This window comes from Lingula anatina, chromosome 1 (assembly GCF_051362555.1).
Source record: "Lingula anatina isolate TDL-2025a chromosome 1, LinAna3.0, whole genome shotgun sequence".
NCBI lineage: Eukaryota > Metazoa > Brachiopoda > Lingulata > Lingulida > Lingulidae > Lingula > Lingula anatina.
In genome coordinates this window covers 19,076,585-19,096,843 of record NC_141767.1, presented here as the reverse complement: position 1 = coordinate 19,096,843, position 20,259 = coordinate 19,076,585, and the positions used below count along the sequence as shown (strand labels likewise).

Sequence of the window (20,259 nt, the reverse complement as noted above, 5' to 3'; positions counted from 1 at the left end):
TATGGAGAATACAGTGGGACTGTATAAGCGTGGAGGTGAAAAAAATTTGAATTTTGGACTTGAAGAGGAAAAAGATGTGCAAGATGTGGAGGATGAAACTGAAGTGGAAGAACCTCAAAAGGTTCAAAAGCTCCGTAGCATTAATCCAAATGTCCAGGTTGACTCGTCACAGTTAAAACAAACATCCAGGCTGCGTGGTAGACAAAATGAACCCTCATCAACTGCAACAAGTAGTAGTAAATGGACATATGATGAGAAATATGTATTCCCTGATGAGACAAGTGGTGACATGGACAGTGAATATAGATTCAGGAGTCTTGGAAGAAAATCTAGAAAACCAAAGATAAGAATAGATGCTGAAGAGGATCTTCCAGAGTTAATAACTGATGACAGTGCTCAAGGATTTCAATCAAATTCATCTAGTCAGGATAATCCAGTTCCTCCTGCAGATATCAGTCATGAAGATAACATGTACAGGCAGTTGGGGTTTGAAGATTTTGAAAACTCAAATGACATCCCAGTCACAGTTCAAGAAGAAGGAAGGACAATTTCAAAGAAATGTATTTCTCAGAAAAACGAAAATAACAAACCCTTAAGACTGTCAAGATCAAAATTATCCACTAGAAAGACAAAGATTGAATTGATTGAAGAGACTGTATCAGAATCAGTTATAGAAGTTGAAAACTCTAACATTGCCAAAAAACCAAAGCTAATAGAAACAGAAAAATCTGTTGACATGATGACTTATGTCCAACCTGGTGAAACACTTGATGTCGATGATGATTATGATGAGAATTATGATGACTACTTTGCTGGTGCTAAGCAGTTAGTTGTTACATCCACACAAAAGTCAGAGCAAACAGGATCAGCTTCACCCATCTTTTCAGGTGACAGCAGAGATTTCAGCCTTGGAGTTTCTATCTCCAAGCATTTCCCAGCATTGTTTGATAGTTTTAATGAAAATGATGTTGATGCTGGCATCACCAGAAGGAGGACATCAGCCTTGAAGTCTGAAGATTTAGATGTGCCATTAGCAAAGAGGACTGCAAAAAATGTCTCTAAAAATGAAATTAGAGAAGATGAAAAACTGATAGAGGAAAAGTCTTTGTCAAAACAGCAATGCAAAGTGAGTACTGTGAATTTCTTTCAAAGTGATGGAAGTATTTAGTTGACTAAAGCATCAGTACATCTCTGATGACAGATGTAATATGTACAGTTTGATTTCAGGGTATTTTAAGAATTACATAAATTACGATAAAATAAGTGATTAAGTTTGTAATGTTAGTATCTCCAAAAGAGAAACTTGGAGAAGGGACATTGTGTCATTTTCTTGTTTAAAACCAAATTATGTTGTACAAAGATGAGTATTTCTTTCGACTGTCAGTGGATTTCCAATTGTTTGGAAATGGAAAAAATTTAATGTGCCAAGTTAATTTTAGTGAAGTTTAAATTCTTGAGATTTAGCTCTAAGGTTGTAGTCATGCATAACACATGTGCTATCCAAAAAGGCCATTTTCCAATTATCATTTTTTTTTAAGTTTGCAAAATGGATTTATTTTGTTCATTTTATGTAGTCTGCTTCTGAATTGTTTTGAAATTTGTCTAGGGAGAGACCTCTGGAGAAAATGATGTGAAAGTTAAGGGAGATAAAGCAAAATACAAGCCAAAATCCAGTGACTTTCATTCCCAAGATGATAGGCAACTTTCTCAAGACGATAAAAGGGAAGTTTCAGAGGTAATGAGCAAAACAGATTTTTAACATTTATTTTGTATCCTTGGATCTTATTAGTACTAGTAAGCATGTGCTTATAATAATTGATTTCAGTAGTAGGTTTCACCAAGAGGAATATATTAACTTAAATTGTCCATTTAATATTGCATTAACCACAAACATAAATTAAACCAAAAGAAACTTTTGATTTCTTTTCCAGGACCAGGATAGAACATTCCAGTGCCCAGTATGTGGTGTGTACTTCCCCAAGACTAGGATTGAAGAACATGTGGATAGGTGCCTTGATGGAGCTTCAGAAGGTGGGTGACATCAGAATGAAAACTGTTGATTTTCAGAGTGAAGAGGATTTTTTGTTCTGTCTATATCTTTTTTTTTCATCATTCATTGGCATTAATATTAAGCCTTTTGAGGACATTTATGAAACTATTTGATGAAAATGCTTCGTCGATATTCATCAAGCAAGACTTGTAACTAGCAAATTTAGTATAAGAAGGTCAGCACTATGAAAATATCGCATGATAGTGAGTATGAAAAGGTATTTCTGTTTTGAAAGAGCACATTGGTTTTTGATGTTTTTTTAAAACTTGAACAAAAAATTACTAATTTTTTTTTTAATTTCTCATTTTTTGAATTTAGACATTGAAGAAGACAGGGGGGTCCATGTAGTCAGGTATGTAAGCCATTAAAGTTCAAAAGTGAATAATTTGTGTAACGTTATGTTTTGGATTTACCTTATGACATATTTCATCCTCAATATCCAAATCCATAGTCTCTGATAATTAATCAAAAATAATTTTATTAATATCTAGTGAACAGTTGCGTGTTAAACCAGTTGTGAAGACATTTGAAAGAAAAACAGTGGACAATCCTCCAACAAGAAGTAACAATGTTGAACAAGACTTCATTTGTCAAGGTAAGTTGCTGATTGTGTTTTTATGAATGTTATTGATCTGCTTGTTAGTTGAGCAGGATTTTTTTTTGTAATGTAAGCTCACATATGGTATAAGATTGTCATTTAAGTGGATGAATCTGTAGGGTCATTTGAATTATTTTGTTTAATTTGGCTTTCTGGTTATATTTGTAAAAGTTTTGACTTATCTTTATTAGGATTGTATTTATTAAAGTAATATTTTTTTTCGTTTTGCAGATTCTGGATCAGAAAGTGATTGGGCTGATGGCAAAGAAGCAAAAAGAATGATAAAGTAAGTTTATTTTTTTTATAAAAGGCCATACTTTTTTATTTTTATGGATGACATCCTCTAGGTACCCCAAAATCGGTGCGAGAGGGCGAAAAAAAAAAAAAAACAGTCCAAAAAAAAAAAAAAAACTGCTTAAGTAAAGGAATGCTGTCAGTACACAGCTGGAAACACAAATTTAACCACAGAAACACGTATCAAACTAATAATATGTCTTTATCCATGCTCTCAAAATATTAAAGCATTGTGAATACTTCGTAGAAATGTTTAAAAAATGATGAATTGATATACTTCATATTACCAAATCTATTAAGGTTATTTCATGCATTCATTTGGTATAGCAATCAATAAAACAAATATCAATCAAACAGTGCGTCTTTATTTGTATTCTCAGAATATTAAAACATTTTGAACACTTCACAGAAATGTTTAAAAAATGATGCAAAGATATGCTTAATACTACCAAATCTATTAAAGGTCATTTCAGACGATGCCATTTTGTCAACTTCAACTCACACGAAGCAGCTAAACTGTCAGGTGGCCTGTCCGACCTTCAGCCCACCAAATACCTCGACGCCCTTGTCGACCCTTTTTTCGCTACAGAAAACCTGGTATTAATGTGCTGCTTTATACAGAATGTCACAGAAATGTTTCGGCCGCCGCCAGCCTTTCGCACAATTGTAAAAAGGTGATATCTCCATGCCCAATATCAATGGCATACCAATCCAAAACGATGGCGCCCGTTCTCTTGATGACTTTTATTGTTGTGCAATTTGAAAGTAACCCAGAGATGAATTTGACAGCAAAGTGGCCGCATTTCCACGTGGCGAAAATACGCATGCGCAGAAAGCTCATTTCCTTGCAAATTCAATAACAACGTTTGCGACAACCGACTTCGTTGGGGGCTGGGGGGGGGCTTTTTTTTTTTTTTTTTTTTTTGGAGAACGGGCGAAAATCCGTGCGCGCGCAGGATGTCATCCATAAAATTAAAAAAGTGTGGCCAAACCTATATTTGTGTGTTATACGTATCTGGAATTGATTTTTTGCAGAATAGTTGAATGGCAAAGGGAAATATGTTGACACTAAGCTGTTATTTTATTTTGGTGATTTGTTTTAAAGGGATGATCTTAGCAGCAGTGATGATTCCATAGATGACAGAGCAATCAAACCAAGAAAGAATAAAAAGAAAGAACAATTTAGTGAGAGGAAAACACAGAAGAGGTATTTAGTGTTTAGATGTCTTTTTCATTCAAGTCTGACAGTGTGGCATACTGCCACTTCTTTTCTCCGTGTTGGCTACATCAGCTGACATTTGACTTCATTGTCTTGTACCAAAACTTTGCACTTGATCATAAAGATGAACTCTCTATGCAGCTATTTTATTAGTCTTTTTCTCTGTACCTTTCAGAGAGCCCACACAGGCTTGCATAATATGCAATGCAAAGGTGCCCCAGTCCAGGTTTGAAGAACATGTAGGTCTCTGTTTAGATGAACAGGAGAGAGGGCAGCAGGTGCAGCCAGAACCCAGAGTGACTAGGCAGGCCTCGCCCAGATTGGCACAGCAAAGAAAAAAGAAGCACCAAGAGGTTAAAGGTGAAGAAGGCATAGGACACAGTGGACAAAGCACAGGGCAGTGGCTTAGTACAGACAAAAATGATAGTGGTGGGTTTTCTTTACTGGTAAATTTTGGGACTTTTTTCATTGGTTTGAGGAATCAGGGTTTATATTAAGTTGTGACTTTTTTTGTTCTCATTGCCCTTTTCTTTATAGACAATTCATTATTTTTGTTCTCATTGCCGCTTTTTTTATAGACAATTCATTTTATTCCCATGTTCATGTCATATTATTATTTATATGTTTGTGTTATTCAACCTTTATATCATTACTTTTTCTGTTTGGTTTGCAGATGACTTTGTGGAGACAAAATCCTTGTCTAGTGTGAAAAAAAGACAGTCCTAGTGAGTGAGTTGACATTTTCCTCATCTGTGGTCTGTCCTACTTTATATTGATTTTGTGATACTTGAGTTAAGTCATTACTAAAAATCATTATGGAAATTACATGCATGATTTATTTATTTATTTATTTATATGAAGTAGTTGCAACTTCTTGCTCATTTATGGGAATGTTCCATTTCCTTATTAGCTGTGCCCATATTTCAGTGCCAATGGTAAAAGCCTTAAACTGCAAGCAAATGCTGCAACTAAAACGGTTTGTGAAAAAAACAATGACACTGACAGAGTTAAGAACATGGATAATGAGGGTGAGGAGGAAAATGCACTTGCCGTAAATGAGGATGAGGATGCACTGGCAGAAAGTGAGGAAGAGGATGAGGAGGAGGATGAACTGGCAGTAAGTGAGGAAGAGGATGATAGTGAAAACACTGGATCATCTGACACTGCAACGGATAGCTCTGACTGTGAAATAATTGAAAATATTCCTTTAAAACATTATTTAAGAGAAAAGCCAGATAAGACTGAAAAGTCTTCTTTCAACTTTGAAGAAATTGAAAACTCTCCCATCAAAAGTTTCAAAAAGATCAGTCATCAGTCCAGTACTCTAATAGATTACAATAACCAGTTTCGTAAATCAGCAAGTGGTGTGAAAAGACGCTTAGTAGATGGCTCTAACAAAGGTCCAAGAAAGCGAAGGAAAGGCAGTACACAGGGCAGGAGAAAAAGAAAGAGAAAAAGGAAGAGTCGGGGAAAGACTGGAAAAAATGTCACTCAAAATATGGAACAGAAAAAGAACTTGCCAGTTGCTACCAAAATGGAAAATTGGGTTAAGTGGAAAATGTGACAAGGGGTGTTTCTTTTAAGATGATAAAATTGAAGTGCCAATCAACTTATAGTTAAAACTTGTTGCTGATCTAAGATCTTCTTTAAGACCCAAAAGTTTTAAAACTGTTGAGAATATGAGACTACCCTACCTGCGATTGTTGGAAATAAATTGACATTATTGTGACACACACATTATACACTGTGCAGAGGATATCTCCTCAAGCAAATATGGCATATTGGCACTGCTTCGATATATACACGTATATGTTCCATTTGTTTACGCTTTGAAATAAATTTAATAAACCTTCTATAAATACTTAATAGATATAACACACCTATTGTTCCATTACAACTTTGAACTGTACAATGCATATGGCTAGTACATGTTATTGTATACGAGTTCCAGAAGTTTAAGTGAAAGAAGACCTGGTGGTGTTATTTATAGTTATGTTAATGTATGTTATTGATAATAATAAAATTGTGATTACAAGTCGTGAAGTACTTTCTTACAGTTACTTACATCTTTTGTTTGACAGTTAAATTTAATTTGAAAATTGCATTTAAAATTGTTTTTACATTAGAATTAAAAAATGAAAGAAAATTTTATTCATTCAAATGCAAAAGAAGTGAAGTTGTAAAAAAGAAGCAGATTAAAGGATGAAAAAGTTTTCATTTATGTCTCAAAAAAGTCTGTAATTGCTCTAGATTTATATGCGGGAATTCTGAAAACCTGCTGCAAAAAAGCCAAGAATGGGTAAGCACTGTCACGCGCTACAATAGACATTTCGAATGATAAAAATAATCTAGATACTACAGTATTTCCATGTAAAAATGAACGAAATTGTGTAAAAAATGGGATAGCATGATATTGTTTCAGAAAAATCGGGGAGAAAAAGCACTTTTAATACGTAGATTTATAACTAAGATTCCCATTTACGTTTATGTTACGTAAGTTCAGTTTGTCTAGCACCACTCGTATCAACGCGGAAGGGGGGAGGGGTGACACACGGAAGTCCGTGTCCGGAAGACCATTTTGCGCAAGTGCAGTGACCTACTTTTTTCCATCACATGACACATGACCTGTGAAAATGGCGAAGACAGGAAGAGACTTGCTAGATCTGTCGTCAATGAATGGGCCTTTAAACGATGCTGCAGCACAGAAAACACACCAACTCGCAATAACAAGAGACTATATTTCTCAGCCCAGGTTGAGTAAGTATTGAAAGTGCGTCCATAGTTTACTTTCCAAGAAAGCGTTGTGTCATTGAGCTAGTTCCCGGCGTCTCACGACATCAGCTAACATCGTTTTTAGTGACTGAAAATGAAATTTATCCTGGCACAAAAACACCTGAGAGAAGTAACTGGATCTTAAATAGATTTCTGGACTCAAGCTTGTTTTTGCTAGTAACTGTTGCATTTAATCTAAAAAGGAATTAGATTAATTGTGGGTGACATTTTGGGTGACAAGGGATCATGTGATATTGACAAGTCGATACTACATGGTAAGGTTCAGTCTCTCTAAAATCAATGAAGATGTATAGATGAACGGGCATTTATTTAAGATATAGATGTTGTCTTTAGATGATGTCACTCAGTACTTGTATAATGTCATTGGAAGTTTATCTGCATTCCATTAAAGAAGTGATTCAATTATAAAAACCAGAAACTATATTTTAATTAAAATTAACCTTTTTTTTAATGTTACATTTATGAATTATAATATTTTTACTTTTTAATATTTTAAGTGTAATATGTAAATATTATTTGATGCAATTTGGTAGATTTTCCTGGAAATTTATTTATATCATACCAACAATTATACTTCATGTTGCATGATTTTATCTCAGTTATATATTTTGTCTGTTTATTATACCATGGTAAATGGCATTTTAAGCCATTTAAACTTCCAGCAAGCCATAAGACATACATTTGTGCATACTAAGAGGGGTGCAATAAATTGTGTGGCGTGCAGGAATCAAGCCTCTACCACATTAATCTTGGGTGACAAGTGTGACTTGGGGGAAAAATTTAGGGTCTGGTACCACGTGAAATAATGTCCCATAGAACTGAAAAGGAGTAACAGTGACTGATGGCTAAAAGCATTGAACCCAAAATATGATATAACATGCTTGGCTGGGGTAGCGCTAGCAATTTTTTTCGCTTAAGCCATATCACCACATTTGTCAATTTGTTATCAAAATGGTTATAATTTGGCTAAAACATGTCAAATCAAGCCCTTTTTCTTTAGCCAATTTAAGTCAGTTTTAGCATTTGGCTAAATTGGTGAGTGCTAGCGCTACCACAGCTTGGTATATGTCCATGGTATTTTAACTGATCTGTTTTCAATAACTTAACTAAATTTAATCAAACAAGGCTCTGTCACACAATGCATATGGGCTGTAACTTGCTAGTTGTAAATGGAGATTACATAGTTTCAAACACCCTATCTGTATAAGTTGAATGTCTGGTTTTGTGACACATGAACACTAGTTAAATTTGTTTTCGTGAGATTGTTATGATTTACATATAAAATATGGCAGTTATTAGTGTCATTAGCAATTGATTTGTTTAGTTTTATAACTTGACATTTTGCTTTGGACTTGGCTGAATTTCAGGGTGAGCAGTTCTTGTAAACCTGCAATGTTTTTATCAAGTGCTTTTGGCTTTGTCTCTTAAATACATCATTGAAATTTTTTAAACATGAGCTTTCATCAGAATTTCAGTATTTAATCACCATGAAATAAGAAGAAATGGACACATAAATGACATGGAAGTAGTTTTTGGAAAAGCTATTTTGGCTATTGTGTAAAAGTTACATAATCACAGTGGTCTAATGCATGTTAACAGATTCTCCTATACTTAGGATATAGAATTATAACCATGTGTGTTATGGTTAACTCTAGTTTTGGATTTTTTTTTCTTGCGGGGGGAAGAGAGCAGCTTGGTTAGCATGATAAACAATTTGCCATTCTGCTGTATAATTTGAAACAACACCAGCAGTATTGCCCGAGTGAAGAAAGTTAATTTTGCTGATAGGAAATAGAACTTGGGTCTTTTTTAACAAGTAATATAGTTTATTTTCTATCAGGAACTATTAAGTTCATTTCTTTTTTGCATTCTGTCGGAAGAAACATGTAAATATTTTGGTGTACTGACAATATTCTCTTCATTCTTTGGAAAAGGTCTCTTAGTATTTGATGGCAGATTGTAGAACAGTGGGGTCACCTTGAAATGCAGTTGTGGAAAAATAGATTAAAATAATTTACGTACAGTTCATGGAAGTCTGTGATCAGTTTATCTATAGGTAAGCCCATTTCACGATGAAGAGGGTTATTGACATTTTAACCGACATTTTGTGAAGAATCAATAAATGGTTGGGAAAGCTGTGTGTTAGTGACTTAAGGCTATGATATCTTGAAAACGATTGATGAAGCAGTTTATCCTAAGCATTTCAGTTGGTTATAAGGCCAGTTTTTGCTGCAAATTGTGATTTCGTTTTTGTGATTCATTGCTTTTTTTCCCTAAAAAGGTTGCTTTGTTTTGTATTTTAATTCATTGGTCTGTTTTTCTTGCGTGTAATGTAATTCTTCTATATACTTGAGATGATATCCTTGCATCATTCTGCCCTAAATCTAATTTGGGTGGTTCTTACCTGATGATATAGAAAAATAAGACATGGTGCATTAATACACAGTTTGCTTATAAATCAATTGCAATATCCCCCTGGGAAGAATTTTTAGATTAATATTTGCACATGGTAAATTGATGAAGAGAGGTTCTGGAAATTGTTTCCTTTTTATTGCCTCTGGTTATCCACTCAACGTGGCACTAATAAGTGCAGCTGGCTGGTAGACCTTGGTAATATATATATCTGTGTGTGTCAAATTGGAAATAATTTGGCAATAATAAGCTTAGAATTGGGTGATACACCTCTGTTTACCATACTTTTTAAATGAGTGTGTTCTGTGAAAGATGTGTTGATGACTCTCCATTATGCTGTTGTTTCCTTAATTTTTATAATGCAAGAGTCGCAAAGGATATCTTCATGTAGTTAAGTTTTCCAGGCATTTTTGATGTCACTCTATGTTATTATATAGTCACCATCTTGTCTTAGCATGTTTTAGTTACTGTCTCATGCTACTTCTATTTTTAATCCAGCATACAAGACAGTGTCTGGTGTAAATGGACCACTGGTTATCTTAGATGATGTCAAGGTAAATTTTGGACCCATAAGTAACTTATAAAAGCAGAATTCTTGTTAATTTAAAAAAAATTGAAAAATAAAAAGGCAGAACTTATTTTAAAAAAAGAATCAACATTTAGTTTAAGAAGTTGCTGAATTTAGTTAGTTTTTAAAACACATTATTCAAATTTACCCTACTATTACCTTTTAATTTAGTTCCCCAAGTTTGCCGAGATTGTCAACTTGACCCTGGCTGATGGCAGCACTCGCAGTGGGCAGGTCCTGGAAGTCAGCGGTTCCAAGGCTGTGGTTCAGGTGTTGTCTCCTTAGAATATTATCTCTGTTTTATGTATTACTTAATCTTGATATGAGGACTGCTTTTAACAGTTTAAACTCTCTTAACCCTATTAAAAATCATTAAAAAGGTTAGTTGATTTGTATTTTATTTAAATCTAGGACACTCAACCTTGGTTTTATATTATTTTATATAAGAAAACTGTGGGAGAAAGTTCTTTCAATTTGAATAGCAACGTGTTCTGCTGTATAAAACATAGAAATTACTGTTTTCGTTTAATACAGGTGTTTGAGGGTACTTCTGGAATTGATGCAAAACACACCACATGTGAATTTACTGGAGACATTTTAAGAATGCCTGTATCAGAGGACATGTTGGGTAAATTCTTAATGCTAATATTTTTTTGCCAATTTCTAGTATTCTGCTATATGCAAAACCATCATCCTTTGCTAATCTTAATCAATTTGATCAAAAATTGCAGATTCTACATACTTAAATAGTAATTTATAGTAAGAAAGTCACATGCCAAATTTTATGAAATCTTTCTGACAATTTTCACAATTTTTTATCGAATGCCAGGTCGTGTCTTTAATGGTTCTGGTAAACCAATAGACAAAGGGCCTCCTGTGTTAGCAGAAGACTTCTTAGATATACAAGGTAAGTCTAATTTTCCTTTGTGTAGATATATAAGATGGTTGCACATTTTTAATATCACATGTTCTCATTACTGAAATTATTTCTTGAGAAAATTGAAAATGATGTATGAAAATGAATTAAACGGGAAAGAGATTGAGCACATTTAAGCTATGATATATATATATATATATATATATATTTTTTTTTAATGCACTAATACCACCTCTGAAGCAGGTTTCAGACGTACAGTTAAATCCTTGTCTGTAGACCAAACTAAAGGCCAGCCTGTGTAATGAAACTGCTAAGTCATGCACAACCTTTATAATCCCATAAATCTATGTAGTAAAAAAATATGAAACCATTTACAAGCTGCTGGCTCATTGAATGATGCATAGTTAAAGCTGCATGCTTTATTACAAATAATAAAAACTGCAGGAAGGATGCAAAATTTTAAAAGTACTTGTACATTTATTTCACCCTTTTCATTGTGCTGGTATTTTGTATGTAATGCAAGCCCATTTTAAGCCCATTCAGTGAGTAGAGCAAATGGTGCATGAGTGCTATTTAGTATTCAGTACAAGTACACTAGAGGAATTGAAGAACATATTCTGTTGCAATTGAGATAAATCACTGTCTGTGCTTTAACATTTTTTTCCAAAGCTCTTCTTTTTGTATATTTTTTTATTTGCACCTTTTCCATTTTCTTTTTTAGGTCAGCCCATCAACCCCTGGTCACGTATCTATCCCGAGGAGATGATCCAGACTGGTATCTCAGCCATTGACTGCATGAACAGCATTGCTCGTGGGCAGAAAATTCCTATCTTCTCAGCTGCTGGGTTGCCACATAATGAGGTATAACATCTAGTTCTTGTTTTACTTTTTAAGAAGATTTTTTAGAATGACCAATTTTCAATTTTCCAAAATTCAAATAATTTTTTTGAAAATATTTTGCTGAGTAAGTACTATTGTTGAACATTTTAAATACTATTGTTGCTTTTTAAAAAACAAGACATATTTTAGTAACATAATTTGATGATTCTCTGTTATTAACTTTTAAATATCTCATAATTTAATGTTTTAGAACAACAGAATTTTTAAATTTCCTACTCTTGAAAAATATTGTCAAAGCTCCTACAACCTGTTAAATCAAATTTGGGGAAATAATCTTAATTTAGGCATCATTGTGTGTGGATTAATATTAAGCTGATAATACTGATTGGCGACGATAATAGTATCACCATTATATAAAAGCTGATTAGTGCTCTGTTTACAAATTTTATCATCTGTGTTGCAAATTGATTAGAGTGGTGGGGGTGGATCCAATCCTTAATTCTAAAAACATGCGTTTCCACAAGACAATATTTTACATGAAAAGTGATTTTAATGAGAAGTTTGTCCAACCATTTGCTAGTGTTTTGAAAATTTTAAGTATATTGACTAATGATCAGTGAAATAAAGTAACAAAAAAATATTTAAAATGAATTTGTCAGCAATAAATAGTAATTGTGAATGCATTTTTTAAAAGTAAGATGGATATAGAGAATTTCATTGTGAATGCAATATACGCTCTCTTTGATATTTGCCATTTACTATTTCCCTATCGTAGATCGCTGCTCAGATTTGTCGCCAAGGTGGTCTGGTCAAGCTCCCAACCAAGAGTGTTATGGATGACCATGAGGACAACTTTGCTATTGTATTTGCTGCTATGGGTGTAAGTGATTGACTGCTGTATTTAAATATAAAATTATACCAGTGTATCCCAAAAACTTCTTAGCCTACTGGTCTAAAGCAGAAGTGGTGGCTACTAACTGAATAAAGTTGCACAATTTGCATAAAGTGATGACAACTCTTCGTTTTGGCCAAAAAATGAATTTTTCTGGTGTAAACAACAATTTTCCTATACTTACCAATGGTTAATGAATCCATTTTTACATTCAAAGTTAGTCCCTCTTTTTTTTCTAAAAAGTTTGTTTTTTTGTTATAATCTCTTAAGAGATTATAACAGAGTGTAGCCATCAATGGAGGTCACGTGGTCTAAAGACAAGCTCAGATATCAGAATAATAGCTATAACTGCCATTTTTGTGGTAAAACAGAATATATTATATTTCTATGAGTTGTTCACAATGTTTTTATTGTGAAATATAGATCTTCTATGAAGAGTTATTATCCCTTTAACTGGCCTGGCTACTATTGTGTATTTGTCGTAGGATCAGATTTAATGGCACAGACTGTTATATTCATTGGCACTTAGCTTTGAATTACAATTTGTAAGCAACTTCTTGTTGTATTTCCTGTGATTGTTTAATGTAGCTACTGCTCTCTTGACATTTTAGGTGAACATGGAGACTGCTAGATTCTTCAAACAAGATTTTGAAGAGAATGGCTCTATGGAGAATGTCTGTCTGTTCTTGAATCTGGCTAATGATCCCACGTAAGTATTATTTGATTACTGAAAACCATGATTTTAAACATTCTGAAATGTTTCAACAAATGCATTAGATCAAAACAAAAAGGAATTGTAACGAAGTTAAGAAAAATTACAATTCTGAATGGATTTCATGAAGGAGCATAATTGGTTTTAATTTTTAAAAAATTTCTTTACTTGAAAGTTTGACAGTTTACATTATATATTTAATGTTGGCTTTCAGGATAGAACGTATTATCACTCCTCGTATTGCTTTGACCACAGCTGAGTTCTTGGCTTACCAATGTGAGAAACACGTACTGGTTATTTTGACAGACATGAGTTCCTATGCAGAGGCTTTGAGAGAGGTAAAAACATTGTCTATTTACAGTTCAGCTGAAAATTATGTTGCTCTACAGGCCTGTGTAAATAATAGACCTTGAAGAGATGTAAAATTTTACAATAAATTGCAATAAATTACAATAAATCTTTTTTTAAATTTTATTTCTTGTTTGAAAAATTAATCTACTTCTTTTATCTGCCTAAAGATCCTTTAACTTGTTAAATGCTTTTTAATAACTTTTTAGTTTGTTTTCTTAGGTGTCTGCTGCTCGAGAGGAAGTCCCAGGTCGTCGTGGTTTCCCAGGTTACATGTACACAGATTTGGCCACTATTTACGAGAGAGCTGGTCGTGTGGAAGGACGTAATGGTTCCATTACCCAGATTCCAATCTTAACTATGCCTAACGATGGTAAGTGGAGCTGGGATAGCCTGAAAGACAGAAATGTTGTATAGTGTTCATTGCCTGAGGATGGTTGAAGAACTTGAATAATAATTATATTAAAATAATTTAAAAGTTATATGTTAATTTTGAATATTTTTCATCAGCTGTGATAAAATCAGTGACTGTCTTGTAGTTTCTGTGCTTGTCTCTGTAGAAGTACTAGGCAAACACTAAATGATTGTATTTTCAATAGCTGTATTTCACTGATTTAAGGTGGGACTGTACCCATATAGGGGTAGATAAAATAGATAAAATCAACAGTGTCTTAAAGAAAAATCCACGGACCCCTTTTTTGTAGTTTGGTCAAGTGTTATAATACCATTAATAACATGTTTATAACTGTCAAGGTGCCTGTGAAAATCAGGAAACCAAATATAATGTTTTTGACTCTAAAATCACATGATGAACTTGGAGATGTGTTTCAAGCATAATAAGATGTTTTGCAGATACATTAAATGAAAGCAGCAGGAATAAAAAAGCTAAAACATTTTAGATAAAATCTCCAACCTGCAGTCCTACCTTAAGAAACTTGCAAAGTAACTGATGTGTTGAAAGTATACTTGCTTAATGCTGCTCATTTTTGTCCACCCCAACCATTGGTTTATTTTTCCAGATATTACTCATCCCATCCCTGATTTGACTGGTTACATCACAGAGGGCCAGATCTATGTAGACAGGCAGCTGCATAATAGACAGGTAAGTATTGATCTTTGGGAGGTCATCTGAAATGGCTTTTTATTAAGAGAAAAGTTTGAGATATTTTTCATTTAATATACTGAAGGATACACTACAAAACTCCGGGTTGAAAACAACAACTCTTGAAAACAACATTGAGAAAAGATGAAATTATGAAATGTTATCTCTAAAAATATTATTGCATTCATTTTATGCTTTTTTACAGATCTTTAGTACTACTATTTTTTTTAAATTCAGATCTATCCACCAATCAATGTGCTACCCTCACTGTCTCGTCTGATGAAATCTGCCATTGGTGAGGACATGACAAGAGAGGATCATGCAGATGTGTCTAACCAACTGGTGGGTAGAATTTACCATAGATATATCATTTTGTGATTTGGAAAATACAATATTTAGAAAAGGAAATTGAAGTAAAAGGTGCAAGGAGACGGGTGAAAATCAATTGTAAATGTCTGCATGTGTCTTGAATATGGAGGAAAAAAAGTGGAGCTTAAGGCAACCTTGGATTGTGAAATGTATTTCAATGTTTTTCCAGTATGCTTGCTATGCTATTGGTAAGGATGTTCAGGCTATGAAGGCTGTGGTAGGTGAAGAGGCTCTCACATCTGAAGATCTTCTTTATCTGGAATTTCTCAATAAGTTTGAGAAGAATTTCATCTCTCAAGGTGAGAATTGTATTCAGTGAAAGTTAAAAATACAAAACCTTAATCCAATAGTGCCTGATATCCCTTTAACAGTTGTATGCTAAAAATCGCTATGCAAAGCTGTACAATTTTCAGTCTGCAAACTTATTTTCAATTTTTTCATTTGAGTGATAATGATTATAGAGATTGTTTGTGACTATTTGATCAGCCATGTCAGAACATACAAAAAAGGTCTGGTCAGATTGTCTTTATATAATAGCATTTGGAATATGTATAGGGTATTGTTATTTAAACCAAGCTTTGTTTTCAGGTAATTATGAGAATCGAACCATTTTTGAGTCATTGGACATAGGATGGCAGCTGTTGCGAATCTTCCCGAAAGAAATGTTGAAGAGAATCCCACAGAAAACCTTAGCAAAGTATTACCCCAGAGATGCTCAAAGAAGTTAATCATAACTGCATGTACACACTACACAACATTGACATACTTAATGTTGAAAAGAACACCCGTTTTCAAGTGAACGATTGCAGGGGAATATACATGTATTGTAAAGGGAAACCTAACTTTAACCTACACATAGTGTACATCATAGACTGAAATCACTGCAGTATATGGTCAGTAGATATAAAGAACACGTCTTTCTTTATGTATTGTGTTAATAGTTATTTAGGGGAGGGGGTGTAAAAGTGGGAGGTAGTTAATTCAACCAGTAACAAGGTTCAGTTATGTGTCTACCATATGCATGGTTACATAACAGCTAAAATATATGAGAAGGAAAGAGAATGAGACAGTGTGTCATGTTTTTGTTTCGTCTAGCAGATGTTAAAAATGTATATAGAGACGTGAAATAAAATGTGGTTGTGGTTAGTAACTGTGGTGCAATGGGCATCTTGATGTTATCAATCATGTTGTCTAGCTTTTCAGCTGCTTGGCTACCTGAAGAGAGAAAGAAACAAAACCAAATGATTTTCTAATAGATATGTCATAGGTTATCATTCAATAAGTATAATGTGACAAATATTACATACTTTGAAATATGCCAATGCTTTCCTTTAATATGTCAGAAATTTTGTTTATTATGTGAAGTGCAATATACACATTTTGTAAAACGCAAAAAATTTCCTTTCAGTAAGAATTTCTGACAAATCTTTTCTTATATGGAACAATTGTGTGGGCTCTAAATTAATCTTAAACCTAAAATGGTCCATCTGCATCATGATGGTGAAGATACATTACTTGTGAAGCTGGATACAAATATGGAAAGATTTTGACTTTGAAATTTAGTCCTAATAAAAGTTAGTAATTAAATGTTCATGTTTGTATTATGATATGTGATGTCAAAACAAGAATGGCTTAAATACTGGACTTGTACCTGTAAATACTATAGACAATAAATTTGTGGATCAAATTGCCTACTGTCATTTTTAACACTTTTCAAAAAGGGGTGTGGTTGTGTGTATGCATGTCTCCTCAATAAACAAGTCTCACAGGCCCAATGAAATTGTGATAATCCTTTTCTCAAAGATTGATTTTTGTCTGTAACGCATCTTGTGAGATAAAAAAAGATGCATAGTTATATGGCAAATGTGAATCTTACTACACTTGTTGAGGTTGATGTATATGGGCACATGTATTGTTGTCTGGCAACTGGCATCAACTGAAAAAAAATCTGTTTATAGGTTGATAGCGATCTTAACTTTTTGTAATAATTCGTCTCCTGTTATAGGTTTATTCCTGTTGTTGCCCCCCCCCCCTCCCCCGACACGATTAAAAAAGTTTGTAGATCCTTATAAAATATTTGGTTAGCCCATGCGAAGTCTGGCACTGCTGTCACCCTCGAGATACATGTCTACTCTTAAAACGCGTCAGGACAGTTATTTTGTAATGCTATCATTGGCTAAATGATTTTTAAGATTAAAATTTCCATTAAAGTTTCACTCTCGATTTGTGTGCATGCAGATATGTTCCGAAAAGGGGCCGTAGCGATAGTCCGAAGGTTCAATAGTCCGAAGGTTCATTGGTCCGAAGGTTCAATGGTCCGAATGTGCATTGAAGGTTCATTGGTCCGAAGGTTCGATAGTCCGAAGGTGCATTGGTCCGAAGGTTCATTAGTCCGAAGGTTCGATAGTCCGAAGGTTCGATAGTCCGAATGTAGGCCCGCTGTATAAGCGTATAGTGAATTACATGTACAGGGGCGGATCCAAGATTATTTGAAGGGGGGTCCGCGGATGCAAAGCCCCCATCCCCCTTGGCGTAGGATCTAGGGCCCGCTAAAGGGCCCCGAAAATTGTTGGTGTCTCAAAATGACCACCTATTTATCTAGAGACACATCTGTGAATATCTGTAAAAAATCTATCAGTCGCCCTGGTAGAGGGTTTAAAAGTTAGGTCTGCACGGGCAAAAATAACGTCAATACTAGCATATTACATTAGTTACAAAAAAAAAAAAAAAAAAAAAAAAAAAAAAAAAAAAAAAAAAAACAGATCTTGATGTTTTTCATGGGATTGGAAGTTGACGATATTTAACTGCAAAGGTTTATTTTGTAAAATCAAATGGAAATTTTCTCACGAGTCACGAGTGTATCTACTTTTTGCATAGTACGTTTTTCTTCGTTTAAATGAATTTGTTACAAAGACAGCATTTTTGATGTTGTTCATCAGATTAGAAGTTTAACTGTTTTAGAATATTTCAACATGTTCAAACTGCCTTCTCACTTGTATTTTACGTTTAATAAATAAATAGATAAATAAATAAATAAATAGGCCCACCGGGTTGATATGGCGTTGCCACATTTCTATTTCAGATTATAAACGTTTCAGCACCTTCAGTATTGCTGGGGAAGAGGGGTTGGAATTAAATATGTATTACTATTTGTGGATATTTGAGCATATTACTGTATTCTGATACAATTTTTATGTTTAAAGCCCTATAAGGGAAAAGTTTGTTTTCGTAAATGCTCGTAATTTTTGTTTATATGCCAAGTTTACACTCCAGTTAATTCATCCGAACGAACGGAACGGCCGTTTTTTTTTTTTTTTTTTTTTTTTTGGGGGGGGGGGTTAGGGTAGGGGAGTGGGCTGTGCGAACAACAACATAGTTTGTTTGGAAATGCAATTATTCTATTACTTTTACATAATTTAAAGCAATAATAACTCTTCGTTTGGGCCAAAAAATGAATTTTCCTGGAGTAAACAACAATTTTCCCATACTTTCCAATGGTTAATGAATCCACTTTTACATTCAAAGTTAGTCCCTGGTTTTTTTCTAAAAAGTTTGTTTTTTTGTTAAAATCTCTTAAGAGATTTTAACATTGTATAGCCATCAATGGAGGTCACGTGGTCTTAAGACAAGCTCAGATATCAGAATAATAGCTATAACTGCTGTTTTTGTGGTAAAACAGAATATATTATATTTCTATGAGTTATTCACAAGGTTTTTATTGTGAAATATAGATCTCATACGAAGAGTTATTATCCCTTTAAGTAATGTGTAGGTTAGAAGAATTTGAATTCTAATCATAGTATCTTAAGACATCGTAAGAAACTCAAACTAATTGTAAAAGTGCTCTTGGATAATTTGGATTGATGGACTGGTAAAGTCAGTCCAGGAAAAATGCCGTTTACCCGTGTGAAATTTGTTTTCTAAGGGAGTTTGCGCCTTTTCAGAGCTTACCATACCTATACGGTAATAAATATCAGGTTGTAATTAAATCATTAATTAAGTGGGTCAGTACTAGCAGTCAGACTATTACTCGAAAGCCCCATACCTGTACCTCGAGTTGATATCGGCATTTTACCCAGGCCCATTACGATGTCAGATATATGGATCTAGCGGTACCTGGTTCTAAAGATCTAAAGGTTTATAGGAATCTGTTGGTGGATCTATCGGCACGTAAATTTAACGAGACGTAAATCTATTGAGACGTGTATATCGGGACGAATATTTTATTAGAACGTTTATCTATATGGCAGACCCCAAAATCGCACGTCTTACTTGCGAGATCTACGAGATGCCAGTCTAGGTGAAGAAACGGTAACGGTTAATTGTATCCCCCATGACGCGGAACTGGCGGAGGCCTTACGAGATGGGTCGGGATTAAGCCCATGTCTATACCGCCACGCTCACGCTGGTGGTACGGTTATTGGTCGCTGGAGGGTGGAGTTGTCTGTTAACTGCCTTTCTTGAACCGACCTATTCATCCAGTCTTGAAAAGTCGATTATCACTGATTTTTTACGAAACTGTTGACTTGATATTCATGAGTACAGGGTGGACGTGAACCGCAATCGGTCTCTAGAAAAACGGGACTCTCCCGCAATCCAAAAAATTTCGTAATTGAAACACCCGTTTTTTTCTTTTGAAAATAATCAGTGTGCGCTTAAAGGTAGCCTTGATGGAGCGTAAAACCACTTTTATCAGTTTCTTATACAATTCAAAAATAATAGCACAGGCCATTTGATTAAATATAGGCGTCCTCTCATTTTATGCGTTCCAATCTTTATTCAATATTTCATGTGAAACATGTATGGTGTTCATGAGTTGGAAAGGGTAGCCATTGCATATCCCCAAACTTCCCCACATTGTAAAGAGTAGTTCACGGAAACAATACGACCTATATGGATAATTTTCACGTGCGTTTCGGTCGCACTCAAAACGAAATGATAAAGTTTCTAGAAGCTGAGTTCACACGAAAGTTAATCACCCCCTAGCAGTTCCAGGATTGCTAATCTGATTGCATACAGTGAGAATCCTGGTGGAGTTGGATCAATCTACGTAGAATGATAGTTTCGTTGGGAACGCACCCTAAGATTCCGTTTGTAATTATAATTCTTAAAATCGAAGAACATCTTAAAATGTTTCGGACTATCGAACCTTCGGACTAATGAACCTTCGGACTATCGAACCTTC

The 20,259-nt window shown here is 34.4% G+C and overlaps 2 protein-coding genes and 1 long non-coding RNA gene across 6 annotated transcripts; 2 read left to right on the top strand and 1 right to left on the bottom strand.

Moving 5' to 3' along the window:
* The first annotated feature begins 1 nt into the window (after position 1).
* LOC106177473 (uncharacterized) lies at positions 2 to 6,204 on the top strand. Of its 4 annotated transcripts, none has more exons than XM_087011979.1 (10): positions 2 to 1,126; positions 1,607 to 1,735; positions 1,932 to 2,031; positions 2,369 to 2,402; positions 2,542 to 2,645; positions 2,880 to 2,934; positions 4,048 to 4,149; positions 4,337 to 4,590; positions 4,835 to 4,886; positions 5,089 to 6,204. In XM_087011979.1, exons 1-10 carry the CDS (start codon positions 2 to 4, stop codon positions 5,723 to 5,725), a joined length of 2,592 nt encoding a protein of 863 aa, XP_086868105.1. In that variant the 3' UTR covers positions 5,726 to 6,204. The 4 variants fall into 4 exon arrangements, with proteins under 4 accessions (XP_086868105.1, XP_086868110.1, XP_086868117.1 ...); XM_087011984.1 differs by having other exon boundaries at positions 5,072 to 5,382; XM_087011991.1 differs by having other exon boundaries at positions 4,835 to 4,890; positions 5,089 to 5,262.
* A 532-nt stretch (positions 6,205 to 6,736) lies between these two features.
* Positions 6,737 to 16,761, top strand: LOC106177471 (V-type proton ATPase subunit B). Its single transcript, XM_087001672.1, has 14 exons — positions 6,737 to 6,918; positions 9,865 to 9,920; positions 10,106 to 10,204; positions 10,469 to 10,562; positions 10,764 to 10,841; positions 11,533 to 11,672; positions 12,427 to 12,531; positions 13,155 to 13,252; positions 13,470 to 13,593; positions 13,826 to 13,976; positions 14,623 to 14,705; positions 14,943 to 15,047; positions 15,244 to 15,373; positions 15,663 to 16,761. The coding sequence occupies exons 1-14, from the start codon at positions 6,795 to 6,797 to the stop codon at positions 15,800 to 15,802; spliced, it is 1,527 nt and encodes a 508-aa protein (XP_086857798.1). The 5' UTR covers positions 6,737 to 6,794; the 3' UTR covers positions 15,803 to 16,761.
* LOC147764060 (uncharacterized) lies at positions 13,584 to 14,738 on the bottom strand. Its single transcript, XR_015332046.1, has 2 exons — positions 14,574 to 14,738; positions 13,584 to 13,996 (listed from the first exon to the last, which is right to left on the bottom strand). It is a non-coding gene; the product is annotated as an uncharacterized LOC147764060 (long non-coding RNA).
* Positions 16,762 to 20,259: the final 3,498 nt, after the last annotated feature.